Source organism: Chanos chanos, chromosome 5, assembly GCF_902362185.1.
Source record: "Chanos chanos chromosome 5, fChaCha1.1, whole genome shotgun sequence".
NCBI lineage: Eukaryota > Metazoa > Chordata > Actinopteri > Gonorynchiformes > Chanidae > Chanos > Chanos chanos.
The window spans coordinates 51,475,423-51,490,422 of record NC_044499.1 but is presented as its reverse complement, the minus strand read 5'-3'; the positions used below and the strand labels follow the sequence as shown (position 1 = coordinate 51,490,422).

The 15,000-nt window shown below is 45.0% G+C and overlaps 1 protein-coding gene across 2 annotated transcripts in view; it reads left to right on the top strand.

Annotated features, from left to right (window-relative positions):
- Positions 1 to 3,550: 3,550 nt before the first annotated feature.
- The window catches only part of camk2g1 (calcium/calmodulin-dependent protein kinase (CaM kinase) II gamma 1), a 55,093-nt gene continuing 43,643 nt past the window's right edge, over positions 3,551 to 15,000 (top strand). For both annotated transcript variants that reach the window (XM_030775183.1, XM_030775184.1), the window contains exons 1-2: positions 3,551 to 3,629; positions 4,657 to 4,751. In XM_030775183.1, coding sequence (XP_030631043.1) covers positions 3,565 to 3,629; positions 4,657 to 4,751 — 160 coding nt within the window. In that variant the 5' untranslated portion in view covers positions 3,551 to 3,564. The remainder of the gene's footprint in view (positions 3,630 to 4,656; positions 4,752 to 15,000) is intronic.

The following is a 15,000-nucleotide window of genomic DNA, read 5'->3' as shown; positions in this document are numbered from 1 at the left end:
ATTGTGTGTAGTGTGTGTTATAGTGGTGTATTAGGGAGTGTGTGTAGTGTGTGTTATAGTGGTGCATTAGGGAGTGTGTGTAGTGTGTGTTACATTGGTGCATTAGGGAGTGTGTGTAGTGTGTGTTACACTGGTGCATTAGGGAGTGTGTGTAGTGTGTGTTATAGTGGTGCATTAGGGAGTGTGTGTAGTGTGTGTTATAGTGGTGCATTAGGGAGTGTGTGTAGTGTGTGTTACACTGGTGCATTAGGGAGTGTGTGTAGTGTGTGTTATAGTGGTGCATTAGGGAGTGTGTGTAGTGTGTGTTATAGTGGTGCATTAGGGATTGTGTGTAGTGTGTGTTATAGTGGTGTATTAGGGAGTGTGTGTAGTGTGTGTTATAGTGGTGCATTAGGGAGTGTGTGTAGTGTGTGTTACACTGGTGCATTAGGGAGTGTGTGTAGTGTGTGTTACACTGGTGCATTAGGGAGTGTGTGTAGTGTGTGTTATAGTGGTGCGTTAGGGAGTGTGTGTAGTGTGTGTTACACTGGTGCATTAGGGAGTGTGTGTAGTGTGTGTTATAGTGGTGCATTAGGGAGTGTGTGTAGTGTGTGTTACAGTGGTATATTAGGGAGTGTGTGTAGTGTGTGTTATAGTGGTGTATTAGGGAGTGTGTGTAGTGTGTGTTATAGTGGTGTATTAGGGAGTGTGTGTAGTGTGTGTTATAGTGGTGTATTAGGGAGTGTGTGTAGTGTGTGTTATAGTGGTGTATTAGGGAGTGTGTGTAGTACAGCATCTTCAGTAAAATGGTTAATTATGTATTGATGCATTTGAGAGAACGGGAAGTGTGTTTGGTCCTGTTGAGTCTTCTCTCTCTCTCTCTCTCTCTCTCTCTCTTTCCTGCCCTCACACTTTTTCTCACTATATATCATCCTTCATCATCCTCTCTGCCTGCCCTCCACTGTCTTCACTCTCTTCACTTACCTGCTGAGCTAAGCACATACCACCTCTTTTTCCCCTCCTTCTCTCTCTCTCTCTCTCTCTCTCTCTCTCTGTAAAGCAGGTCATTTCAGATCTCATGTTGAGAGAGGAGATGCTAACCCAAGCTGAAGTTAGCTGTACTCTGTTACATAAACACAGAGTGAGAGGACCTGGAGCGTGGGCTGGCTAACGTTAGCATTAGCCTGAAGCACACTGCCTCCCTGCCTCCCCGTTAAAGCTCTCTCACGGAAGGACGGTGTGTGTCACTCTAAGGACAGTGCACGTGTGAGAAAACATGTCTGCAACAGTACTGACAGTGTACTAATCAGCACGGCTGGGTAAAGATCATAGCTCTGTGTCTGCTCAGTAACTGCCAGTTCATTTATGTGACGAAGTCTCAGGATGTGGACAATTCTGTGCATTCTGTCCACTTTTACTTATCAACTCCTCAGCTTTGTGTGTGTGTTTATCTGTTCAAACTACTGCTTCACGCAGACAAAATATAAATTGTAAAATTGATCACAACTGTTGCAATGGCCATAATTTCCCCCAAAAAAGTCATGTATGTATTGAGAGTATACTTTAATCTGCTCCAGCCTCAGTGACTGAAGGTTAAAAGAGTGACCCATTTATTTGTATTTTGTTTTCTCTATGCTTTCATCACAACAAACCCGGCACTCTCAGGGCATTATAACACACTGAGTCACACTGCCTAGCGCAAAAACTGCTCTAGCGAATATATCTCCGAATGACCAGTTCACTGCGCACGTGGATCAGGCTTCAGATGGGTCCCTAGCGTATTGCCCTTCAAAAAGTAAATAAGGAGTTTTCATGTGTGTGTGTGTGTGTGTGTAAAACTCTGTATCAAACACATATGTACATTTGGAATGCATTTGCGTCAGAGCGGCATGATGTCTGGATTTGGCTTGTACTGCACTGGGGGTGATGTAATCCAATTTGTGAGTCAAACGTAGTTTAATAAATCAGAGAAAAACAACTCATTTTACAATGTACTTTGGGAATATCTGAATGTATGCCAGTTTGAATTTTTACGTTCCTTGGGCTCTGGTAAATATTTAATGAGGGAACAGTAGCATGTCGCGTTGAATATTTCAGTTATGTCATGAAGCCATACTGGAGATGCGTGTCGGCTCAGAGGGAGGAGCCGATGCCGATATGCCGCATGTTCGTTCAGAGGTGGGTTTAGAGATCTAATCTCTCTTCTGAGTTTTCTCAGCGGAACAACATTAAACTGGAGATTTGATCGTTGACTCAAACTGCAAAACACACTACACGCGCGCGCGCGCGCACACACACACAGACAGCTTTTCTACGGAGTCAACGGGCCTGTAAACATAACGCTAACACATTATAATATGTCAACGTATTCAAATCAACAGAACCAGACTCACCTGCAGAGGCAGAGATGTTAACGTTAGTTCTCCTTGTCCCCCCCCCCCCCCCCCCCTTAATAGATGCTTTGTGATTTAGAACAATTGCAATAAAAACTGTGTTGGATTAAATCCGAGTTCAAAACGATTTGCTTTGCCATTCGCTGGTTTGAATGTCAATGGAAAATAAAAGTTAATTACAAGCTGAATACTGAACGGCTTTCCCCCTGTTTTCAGCTGTGCGCCATTCGTGGCGGAAATGACAAACATTACTAAACCAATAAAAATGTTATTGCTTCAGCTAAATGCCGCTGTTGCTGAAAATTTGCATGACATACCTGATATGTGTGTTTCATGCTCTTTCAGGGGGCACGCGCGGGGAGGGGGGGCAAAGTGGCAGTAGCGTCCGCGCGCACGCCCTCGCGTGCCAACATATCCTACAGCACAGTAATTTCAACTCATAAACCAACAGACAGCAACGCGACAAAACTGCGTCACTGCACTAATAACAGCAGATTTTCAACAGTAATGTTCAGGTTTTACTTACATAGTTAAATAATAGCTTAAATTTAAAATGATTGTATTTGTGTGTGTGTCAGGAGTCTTATGCCTGCCTGATTGCCCCAGTGAACCCTACGGAACACAAAGCTGATGTAGACAGACGAAACGACCAAAGAGAAACGAGAGAGGTCGGTCTTGGGTAATAAATAATATTCTTCAACATAAAATACGATAAGAAGGAAATGGTGTCATTTGAAGGAAAATCGACGGTATTTGCGTTTGTCGTCATTCAGTGAAACTCAGGGTCTAAATCTGGTCCTGTGTAGATTGCAAACTGCATATTTAATACGCCCGACGTATTTCAGCTCTAAATACCGGCGTTATATCAGGCCACATCAGTGCAACTGAATGACTTTGAAAACTGACCAAACAGCGGCCAATGACGCGGTGAACTACTCTAATCCGCCACCCGGCCATTTGGCTTACACTGCACTCCGCACACTCATGACTTTGCTTAATGCTACGAACTCTCGCGTTAGCTAGCGTTGTTTTCTGTCCACCCCCACCAACCAACCAACCCCTCCCCTTCTCTCTTTCCGTCTCTATCTCTCCCTTTCTCTCTGAAACACATGAAATTCGGAGGCGATCTCCTCCCGAAACCCGAACGCAGTAGTCAACGAAGCGAGCCGTGATAACCCCCTCCCCATACAACATGGCTACAATTGTAACCTCCACAAGGTTTACCGACGAGTACCAGCTATACGAGGAGCTCGGCAAGTAAGTACTGACAAACATTCTGGGTTCTTCCGTGCAACTTAACTCTCTGTATCTAATGCCACAGTGTTAGTTGAATGTTGACAGGAGGGAAATGACTGACAGTGACTCTAAAACCTCTCTGAAAGCCGACCTAGGAGATGGTCAGCTCATCAATGTGCATCCGTATTTTTTGACACTTCTTTGTTGTAGTGTAACGGGAGAGATTATCGGCATATGTTGCATCTTTACGCCGGGTATTCTTTATTTTTTTAAAGACTGATTGACGGGGAGCTTTTAAACGAACACTTTCCCGATTTTTTTTTTTTTTTTTTTTGTAATTTGCGTGCCATAAAACGACAGTCATTTTGTTTAAAGGCTGAGTACTGTTCTTATCAAAGGAGGAATTGGTTCAGCTCAGCTGCAAATAGCAAGGTTGTTATCAAACTGCGCGAGCATAATCCTCGGAGGGACTTGGTTGTTGTGTGTGCATTATGTAAAATAATTAAATGTCTTCCCCGCGCTATGTTCGTCACTTCGGATTTTTTGTAGCCACCCAAGCAGATAGAGTTTTGCTAAAAGCCAATTGTTAGTGGGTTTTTTTTAGATTCACAAAATACTTTTTTTGGTTGCTCATTATGGTGCCTTGAAGTGCTGATGTCAGTTTGTAGTCTTGCTGTCCGTTTTGTTTTCCTGTTAGCAGAAAAAGAGAGGAGAAATGAAACCACAGCAGTCGTTTGGTAGTATTGTCGTTGGGTCGCTGCGGCAGGGCCGCTATAAAGCAATATTCCTTATCATTCCCCAACTGAAAGATGAATATTTTTCGCCCGAATATTGGTCCTGTTGGGCAGAGAAGTGTAGTGCAGCTCTGTTCATTGGCTTGACGTGTTGCATGCATGTGTAATGGTTTACGTCATCGATGACTGACACTCCTTTCCGCGTGTACATGCAGTGAGTTGCAACTTGAAATGTATCCGCAAGGCCTGAGTGAACTGTACGTTTTGTAAACATGCGATCTCTCTCTCTCTCTCTCTCTCCCCTTTAAACACAGGGGTGCCTTTTCCGTGGTCCGCAGATGTGTGAAAAAATCCACTGGCCAGGAATATGCTGCCAAAATAATCAACACAAAAAAGCTGTCAGCGAGAGGTAAGGCAGTTTGTATGCCGTTTTTATTCATGACGTGCACAAACAGTAAACTAAATCAACCAAATCCACGCTCTTAAAGAGAAATAAGAGTTTTTTGAACAGGGGTTAAAGACCTGTCTTTATGGCATAGATCAGAGCCCCTTGTTCTGGTATAGTGGCCCAAGACTCACATATGTAAATGATCTGTATTTGTCATTTGGTGTTCTGAATGGTGTTCTGAACCACAATGACAGGAGGAGACCATAAGACCTGTAGAGTGATGCTCAGCACAAAGATCACAGGGAGACTGTCTGAAGAGAGCCAAGACACAGGGCTACAGGTGCAATCCTAATAACTCTTTGAGAGGAAAAAAAAAAAACCTGCATTTGTTTTTTGATCAGATGTTTGGGTCATTCTGATTGTGTGCAGATCGGTGTTGATCAGTACGATAAACCGCTGTAGCGCTGCAGGATTCGTTTAGCTGACAAAAAAAGAGTGATATTTTTTGGTTGGGGGGGGGGGGGGGGGGGGGCAACACTAGAATTCTGCAGCGTTACCCCGGCTGAGTCTTGAGGGATGCGTCTTTTCCAAAACAGGACTGTTTCCCTGTTAAAGTAAAATGAACAAACCTGCAGCGGTCAGAGGGCTGTGGACTAGGGTTCAGGTTCAGAGAGTAACAATGGCTCTTTTTCTTTATCCCGGTTTTGCTTGCCAATTTCAGGACAGAAGCACAGCTACGTCAACATTCGTAGATGTATTAGACAAGGACAGGCTTGTATGTCACAGAGTAACACACCCTGAAGAGTCTTTTCTCTCACCTGCAATCTGTCTTCACAACTTTTTTTCTTTTCTTTTTTCTGCCGTGTGAGGTCAGAAGGGGACGATTCCTCAGAGCAGATTTGTGGCAGTCCACTGAGACCCATCTCCCATTTTCTGTGTGTGCGGTTCCTAAATCTCATGATTAATTTAATGAAGATAAAGAGGTTGGGGGGGGGGGTTAGGTTTCCATTTAATCATCTTTTGCATTCACATTTCATTTAGCTGATGCTCTTATCCACAGCAAATTACAGGTTTTCAATTATTCTGTGTGTCAGGGGTCACCTGTGTCTGGAGTGAAACTGGGAGGAGGTGCCTCAACATTCACAGAGAATCACTGTGTTGTGGGTTTGAGCCCCAAACCTCTTTCTTCCCTTCCCAGTACACTGTTTTTGTCCCCACCTCATTTTTATAGAGTAAGAAATCTTTGCAGTGTATGTACACCATCTGCTCTGAGTGAATCTTAACCCGTTGGATGGATATTCCAGGTTTTCGCTCAGACAGTCAGACAATGAACGGGCTGTGTCTGAAACTCACATCCCGTTTTTGCTTCAGCAGCATCTTTTCCTTCTGTGTCATGAATCTTTCAGTCTCCTGGGAGCAGTAACATGTGGAAGAGGTCTTATTTTTGGGGTTGTTTGTAGTTTTGGATGAGCTACTGGTCTTTCACAGCCCAGGCTGGTTCCAGTCTGATGCTGCACTCTGTTCTGCAGTGATCCAGTTCTCCCAGTGCGAGAGAATAACCAGAGCCACAGCGGGTCAGCTTAGAGTCAGATGAAGCGGCCTGTCTGGGTGTGTTCTTTAGGAGTGGGTTCGGTCCGTCCAGTGCCGGTCTGGAAAGGTTTGCCCAGCCTTCTCTGCCGTGGCTTTGCTCGTTCAGAGCTGGTAAGGAGACTTCCAGATGGATTCCTTGAATGCAGCACTCCCTGGATTGCTGCTTATGAGCCTGTTCCCTTGGTCTTCTCTTCCTCCTAGCGAATGGTTGAGCTGAAACTGTCTCAAATGTAGTGTATAGCTGTGGTGACCTGCTGATTGGAAGCTTTGACCCAGAACTTGTTGCAGTAGCTAGGCAACCATCTTCCTTAGGCCCCTCACACTCTGATTGGCCGAGAGGGAACAGGACTAGTTGGGCTCTTCGTTGGGGAAGAGAAAATTCTCCAGAAGAAATCTCCTCTAATCCCCTTGTGCCTGCTGCCCTGATATGCCCCCCCCCCCCCCCCACCCCCCAGCTCTGAAGAGCTTCAACACGTTGGAGCGTTGGTGCCACTCACACACACACGCACATGCACACACGCACGCACGCACACACACACACGCGCGCACACACACCCCAGCTCAATAAGAGTGTACTGAATCCTGTAACCAGTCTGAAAGTGGGTTGATACAAATTACGTATGTGTACTAACATGATCTCAGGGTGAAGCGTGGGAATCTCTCTCTCTCTCTCCCTCTCTCTCTCTCTCTCCCTCTCTCCCTCTCTCTCTCTCTCTCTCTGTCCTTCTCTTTTTGAATACACTGATCCATTTCCACGCCTCGCTGTTAGATTATGGCCACCCACTGTCAGGCAGGGGCCCTGGACCCATTGGGCAGCTGGTTCTGTGTTTTAAGTGGATCTGGTGGATGTGAGGGTGGGGTGAACTCTCTCCTACGCGGGTTCAGCGTGTGGTTCTGCCTGCCTGGTGGTGGTGGAGAGGTGGAGATGAGAAACGGTCTGACTGATGTTCGAGAGCGTGCACAACGGGCCACTCCACTCCCACTGCCGCTCAAAAACACACCGACTGAAATCGTTTAAAGCTCAACGCACTCACGCCGCCGATCGGGATTTTTTTTTTTTTTTTTTTTTTTAAGTTGGAATGCACCAGCTTGGAATGACAGTGAAAACTGGTTTTGTATTTGTAGTCCTGTTGACTGCGGATGAAGGGGGAAGTGGCACATGCTACAGGGCTTTAAATAGAAAAGACGGCTCAAGTCTTTAAATCATTTGTGAGAGGGCTTTTTTTTTTCTTTTTTTTTTTTTTTTTTGCTGTTGTCGTTTAGATTTAACCTTGGCCAAGTGTCAGATCTGTTTGTCTGTCTTTCTCGTGTTCCTCTCTCGTCTGTGGATTTCATTCGTCCTCATTCTTCCTTAGCGTGGGGGATTGCTTTGTATTGAGGTTAATCCACTTATTTAATTGTAGCTCTTGGTCTAAGACCTGGGGGGGAACCTATAGCCCTGTGTTTTGTCCTTCTTTTCTTTGGCCGCGTACATTACCGTCCTCTCCCATACGCACCATCAGCAGGCTAGCCTCAGCCCATATATTCATAATTATGTTTATAACGTGCATTAGCAGGGCTTGCCAAACGGCTCCTCTGATACCACGTGTGTGTGCTGGAGACTGGAGACAAGCTCGCTGGACGCGTTTAAGTCGCTGATTTCTCGACTAAAAGCCCCATATCAGAATTTGCCCACCTGAGCACCAAGGGTCAGGCACCGTTACTTCATGTTTGTGATTATTGTCACACACACACACACTCTCTCACACACACACACACACACACACACACACAAACCCCTAGTTCTCCAGTTACTAGAAGCAGTCATTTTGTGTTGATTTGTAGGTTGAGCTAGATACGCTGAGGGAGACTATGTGTGTGTGTGTGTGTGTGTGTGTTTCCCCTCCAGCCTGCGGGCTGCTCTTGTGGAGGAAGTGAGGGGCTGTGGTTTTGAGTCATCTCGTCTTTGGGGCATTACGGAAACCTGACCAGATACACTGGAGTGCATTTTCACATCGCTCTCCATCAGTGTCAGTCTTACTCTGCGTCTCCTGCCTTCTCACACGTTCTCCTCCGCTAGGTCACCTCTTTCCTCCAGCTCCTCTCCTGTCTCCTCTGGGCTTTCTCAGCGCGGCGGCTGAAACACACGCCGTGTTGAGCGTTGGGCTCTGAGGTTTCGGCTCTGCTGACGTCGAGCGGGGCCGGTGTGTGTGCTGGGAGCTTTTGGTGTTGCTGACGTGCACATATTTGTGGAATCGAGACTCATTAGATGACGAGGCTCAGTGTTACACAGCTGCAATTTGCTGCTCTGGGACTTTGGTTCACTTAGGGACTCAAACGTTCATTTCAGGTTTGTTTTTTATTGTCATATATAAGGAGGCCTGCTGACACAGCTGCGTGTCTTGGCTTCTATTAGAGACTCAGAATCATTATATACATTTCACCCTCTTGGTCAGAGTGACTGTCTCTTGTGCTGGTTGTCAGAGATGTTCTCTAAAACACACACACACACATACACAGATGCACACACCGTCTGACTAATAAGACTGGACAGATATGTGTAGTCTCTGGCCATGTAGAGCAGAATTATTTTGGCTACATTCACGGTTCTCAGACTGCAACACGCTCTTTTTCAACTCATTGTTCTACGTGACAGACCACATCTGTGCATTTTAGTACAACCCCCGTTGATTGCTAACCACTCCCCCCAACCCTTACATCCTCTCTCTCTCTCTCCCTCTCTCTCTCTCCCTCTCTCTGTTTCCACAAACCTCCTGTTACTCAGCCCTGCTGGCTTGATACTGTGATTAAAATCAAGAGATTGTGAAATCAGGTTGGCATTGTCCAACCAAAATTGGTTTTGCTCAATTTTCCGCCCACTGGACTGATGAGGAAAATGAGGAGCGTAGAAATGCATTGGTCTCGAGTACAGAGGAGCTGGACTTATGCCAGACGTCCCCCAGGCAAACACGGGGCTTACTCACCTTGGCTTGTGTGTGTGTGTGTGTGTGTGTGTGTGTGAAGATGACAGTGGTGATCCTGGTTGCCTGGATACGCCCCTGCTTTCTCAGAGGGCAAAAAACTTTAGCAAACACAAGCTTAAGTGAAGAGACTAAATACCTTGGAGTAACTTTATGGATTTTTCTGTGGTGAAATATTGCCTGCATGTTCGTGTGTGTGCACTTTTGAGCGTATGTGTGCACATTGTGTGCACGTATGTGTGCGCATGTGTGTGCACGTGTGCGTGTGTGTGCACGTTGTGTGTTTGTATGTGTGTGTGTGTGTGTGCGTGTGTGTGCACGTGTGTGCGTGTGTTTGTGCAGGTGTCTGTTTAATCAGACTGGTAAAGTCACGGGCTGTAATAAACTGCGGACCATCAGTGGTTTCCTGATGGTAAATGCGGGTTTTAGTTTGTGATACATTGCTGTCACACATGGACAGGAGCAGTGTGATACATTGCTGTTACACATGGACAGGAGCAGTGTGATACATTGCTGTCACACATGGACAGGAGCAGTGTGATACATTGCTGTTACACATGGACAGGAGCAGTGTGATAATTGCTGTTACACATGGACAGGAGCAGTGTGTTACATTGCTGTTACACATGGACAGGAGCAGTGTGATACATTGCTGTTACACATGGACAGGAGCAGTGTGATAATTGCTGTTACACATGGACAGGAGCAGTGTGATACATTGCTGTTACACATGGACAGGAGCAGTGTGTTACATTGCTGTCACACGTGGACAGGAGCAGTGTGTTACATTGCTGTCACACGTGGACAGGAGCAGTGTGATACATTGCTGTTACACATGGACAGGAGCAGTGTGATACATTGCTGTTACACATGGACAGGAGCAGTGTGATACATTGCTGTCACACATGGACAGGAGCAGTGTGATACATTGCTGTTACACATGGACAGGAGCAGTGTGATAATTGCTGTTACACATGGACAGGAGCAGTGTGTTACATTGCTGTTACACATGGACAGGAGCAGTGTGATACATTGCTGTTACACATGGACAGGAGCAGTGTGATAATTGCTGTTACACATGGACAGGAGCAGTGTGATACATTGCTGTTACACATGGACAGGAGCAGTGTGTTACATTGCTGTCACACGTGGACAGGAGCAGTGTGTTACATTGCTGTCACACGTGGACAGGAGCAGTGTGATACATTGCTGTTACACATGGACAGGAGCAGTGTGATACATTGCTGTTACACATGGACAGGAGCAGTGTGTTACATTGCTGTTACACGTGGACAGGAGCAGTGAGTTACATTGCTGTTACAAAGGGGCATGAACATATCCTACCTCCAGTATCTGATGTCACATTTTTCAAACACTCCAGCTACTGCTGGGAAAAAAACACTTCCTCACACACACACACACACACTATCAGGAGGGAGAAGGACATGCATGTGGAGCTTTTTTGTCTCACAGATATGAGGAGTCAGTAAGGAGTACTCTGAGGTCCTGTCTGCAGCATTTCATACCATCTCTCTCCTTCAGATGGTTAACTTCTCTTGTTGTTGTTTTCATTATTATTTTGATAGATATTTACATTTGTTTTGGAATACATTTAAATGAGTTTTGTAACCCCTACCTTTCTGCGTTCATGCAGTTGTTTTGGTTTAGGCTGCTTTATGCATTGAGTATGTATGCCTCGCTGCCATGTAGAGTGGGTTAAAAATGATGTTTAAAAAGCCTGAGTTGAAATTTCTGTTTTATCAAGGACAGCACTGATGGGGCTTGTTTTTGGTGAGGTCATAATGAGGTATACTGATGTCTGACTCTTTCTACTCATCACACACACACACACACACACACACATTTTGGGTCTATGGACTCTCTAAATTCAAATTCCTGCAAATTCTGTCTCAGAACAGCAATATTGTTAAACCAGACCAGTTGTATGGAAGCTTTCTGATGTATTGTGTGTGTGTGTGTGTTTGTGTGTGGTGAGGGGGAAAGATTAACACAGTGGTCTATAAATCAGTCAGTAACTGTGAGTAAGCAGTCTCTGGTCTCTCAGCATAGACCACATGCAACATATCAATGAACTAACAGCTACTGCAGCTTTCACCAAACCCCCCCCCCACGCCCCTCTGTCATTTCCATCTCTCTCCTTCTACCACTCTCCCTCTCTGCCCACCTCCCTCTCTGCCCACCTCCCTCTCTGCCCACCGCCCTCCCATAACTCCTCTTAAACAGTTGACAGTGTTTCTTTAAGTCTGCTGTCAGTTTCGCTTCTTTGTATTGTTTGAGTTGAGCTGGCAGTCTGGCTGTCCTGTCCCTGAGCTGTATGATAATGTGTGTGTGTGTGTGTGTTCCCTCATACAGAAACCCAAGTGCATTTTCAGACATTCTCATTGATTATGTACCCAAAAACGCCAATACACACTCTCTCTCTCTCTCTCTCTCTCTCTTATTCACTCACACATGCACACACTCACTCATACACTTACACACACACACACATATTCCCTTTGGGTTTTGTGCATTATTGTTACAGCTCATCGTTTTCATTTTCTTTTATTAAACAGGATGAGTGCTGGTTGGCTATAAATTATAGTCGGGTAAAATTGCATTAACAGTTGGAGACAAATCTCTATTGCCTTTGTCAGTATGAACAAAAAACAACTTCCTACACAGTTTTCACACATGACTAAGAACAGCTTTTTCTGATGTGCTTGTCATTATTAAAGGCACCGCTAGTCCAGCTTCCCAACTTAACCACGTTTCTGTGCAGAAGGCTTCACACAGGAGAGATAATGGGGCTGATATGTGGGCTGATATCATTGTTTGCTGAGTTCAGAGGCAGTCGCATTGTGAGTGTTCACATCTCTCACAGTAAACCAATGACTTTGATATGTCTGTTACCAGAGTGAGCTGCTAGAAAGTCTTGTTTTAAATGCACTGAAGGACTAACTCAGGGGGAGTGGCTTGTAAGGGGAATGTCTGTGTCTTTCACAGGATCCCTCCGTAAACACCTTCACATTAACTCTCAATGCAACAGCTCTCTCCACTCAGCACTCACCTACAGCACTCCTCTCTCTGCTCCTCACTCTGCTCTTCACTCTGCTCCGCACTCTACTCCTCACTCTACTCCTCACTCTGCTCTTCACTCTGCTCCTCTCTCTACTCCTCTCTCTGCTCCTTTCTCTGCTCCTCTCTCTGCCCCTCACTCTGTTCCTCACTCTACTCCTCACTCTGCTCCCCTCTGGTACTCCAATCTACATTCTTGCTGCAGCGTAAAACAGAGAGAAGCCTCCTCAGTCCTGCAGCAGTCCTGCAGAGCTCTGGGCCGTGACCCCGCCCTGCTGAGCTCTGGGCTGTGACCCCACCCACCTGAGCTCTGGGCTGTGACCCCACCCACGCTCCTCAGGCCCTCACGTCTCCCTGTTAAAACTTAACATCAAACGAAATAAATTGCACTGATGTGAAGCTACTGTAGAGGTACTTCACAGCGCACATGCACAAAGATCTTTTTGTCATTGTTATTTTAATTTGTCCTCGTTTTCTCCTACTATGTATCACTTAAGCCATAATTTTGTAAATTCTCCTCTGGCTTGGTCAGGGAGAATGGAGCACCCTTACTCCACTGTATGAGACCTGGAGTCAGAAGTAGGCCAGAGCTCTGCAGCATGAAACACACTCTTGACCAGGTGCATCACATCCTTTGGAACATTAATGATGTGCACAGAAACCATATGGCACAAACTTGCTTTTCATATATTTCATCAGTAATCCTTTCATGCCCGAAGCACTGAGTCCCTAAGGCACCCTGTTAATGAGGGACTTGGCCTATGTGGAGTTTAAAGCATGGTGTGTGAGTGGACACACTCACGCGCACACACACAAACACAAATCTGTCTCTTTACTCAAGATTCTCTCTTTTGGTCTCTTTTTTCTCTTCAACTCAACCTCAAAGGCTTGTTCTGGCATGGCAGTATATCAGGCAATCTGCTCAAACTACAAGACACCCAGAAGACATGCTATAAGGCTGACCCAACACATTTACATCATTACAGACTCAACACCTCTACTACAGTACAGACTCAACTCCTTTACTACAGTACAGACTCAACTCCTTTACATCAGTACAGACTCAACTCCTTTACATCAGTACAGACTCAGCTCCTTTACTACAGTACAGACTCAACTCCTCTACTACAGTACAGACTCAACTCCTCTACTACAGTACAGACTCAACTCCTTTACATCAGTACAGACTCAGCTCCTTTACTACAGTACAGACTCAACTCCTCTACTACAGTACAGACTCAACTCCTCTACTACAGTACAGACTCAACTCCTCTACTACAGTACAGACTCAACACCTCTACTACAGTACAGACTCATCTCCTTTACTACAGTACAGACTCAACTCCTTTACTCCAGTACAGGCTCAACTCCCTTACTACAGTACAGACTCAACACCTTTACATCATTACAGACTCAACACCTCTACTCCAGTACAGACTCAACTCCTTTACTCCAGTACAGACTCAACTCCTTTACATCATTACAGACTCAACTCCTTTACTCCAGTACAGACTCAACTCCTTTACATCATTACAGACTCAACTCCTTTACATTAGTACAGACTCAACTTCTTTACTACAGTACAGACTCAACTCCTTTACTACAGTACAGACTCAACTCCTTTACATCATTACAGACTCAACTCCTTTACTACAGTACAGACTCAACTCCTCTACTACAGTACAGACTCAACTCCTTTACATCATTACAGACTCAACTCCTTTACTCCAGTACAGACTTAACTCCTTTACATCATTACAGACTCAACTCCTTTACTCCAGTACAAACTCAACTCCTTTACATCATTACAGACTCAACTCCTTTACTACAGTACAGACTCAGCTCCTTTACATCATTACAGACTCAACTCCTTTACTACAGTACAGACTCAACTCCTCTACTACAGTACAGACTCAACTCCTTTACATCATTACAGACTCAACTCCTTTACTCCAGTACAGACTCAACTCCTTTACATCATTACAGACTCAACTCCTCTACTACAGTACAGACTCAACTCCTTTACATCAGTACAGACTCAACTCCTTTACTCCAGTACAGACTCATCTCCTCTACTAAAGTACAGACTCAACTCCTTTACTACAGTACAGACTCAACTCCTTTACATCATTACAGACTCAACTCCTTTATTCCAGTACAGACTCAACTCCTTTACTCCAGTACAGACTCAACACCTTTACATTATTACAGACTCAACTCCTTTACATCATTACAGACTCAACTCCTTTATTCCAGTACAGACTCAACTCCTTTATTCCAGTACAGACTCAACTCCTTTACATCATTACAGACTCAACACCTTTACATTATTACAGACTCAACTCCTTTACATCATTACAGACTTGTCTAGCTGACTGAGTAGATGTGTGTGTGTGTGTGTGTGTGTGTGTGTGTGTGTGTGTGTGTGTGTGTGTGTGTGTGTGTGTGTGTATGTATGTATGTGTGTGTATGTGTTTGGATGTCTGGTTGCTAACTTTATACATTTGTGTTTTGAGTGGTATGTATATGTGTGTGTGTGTGTGTGTGTGTGTGTGTGTGTGTGTGTGTGTGTGAGTGTGAGTGTGTATGTGTGTGCGTGTATGTCTGCTTAAATGTATGCATGTATGCATGTGTGTGTCTGT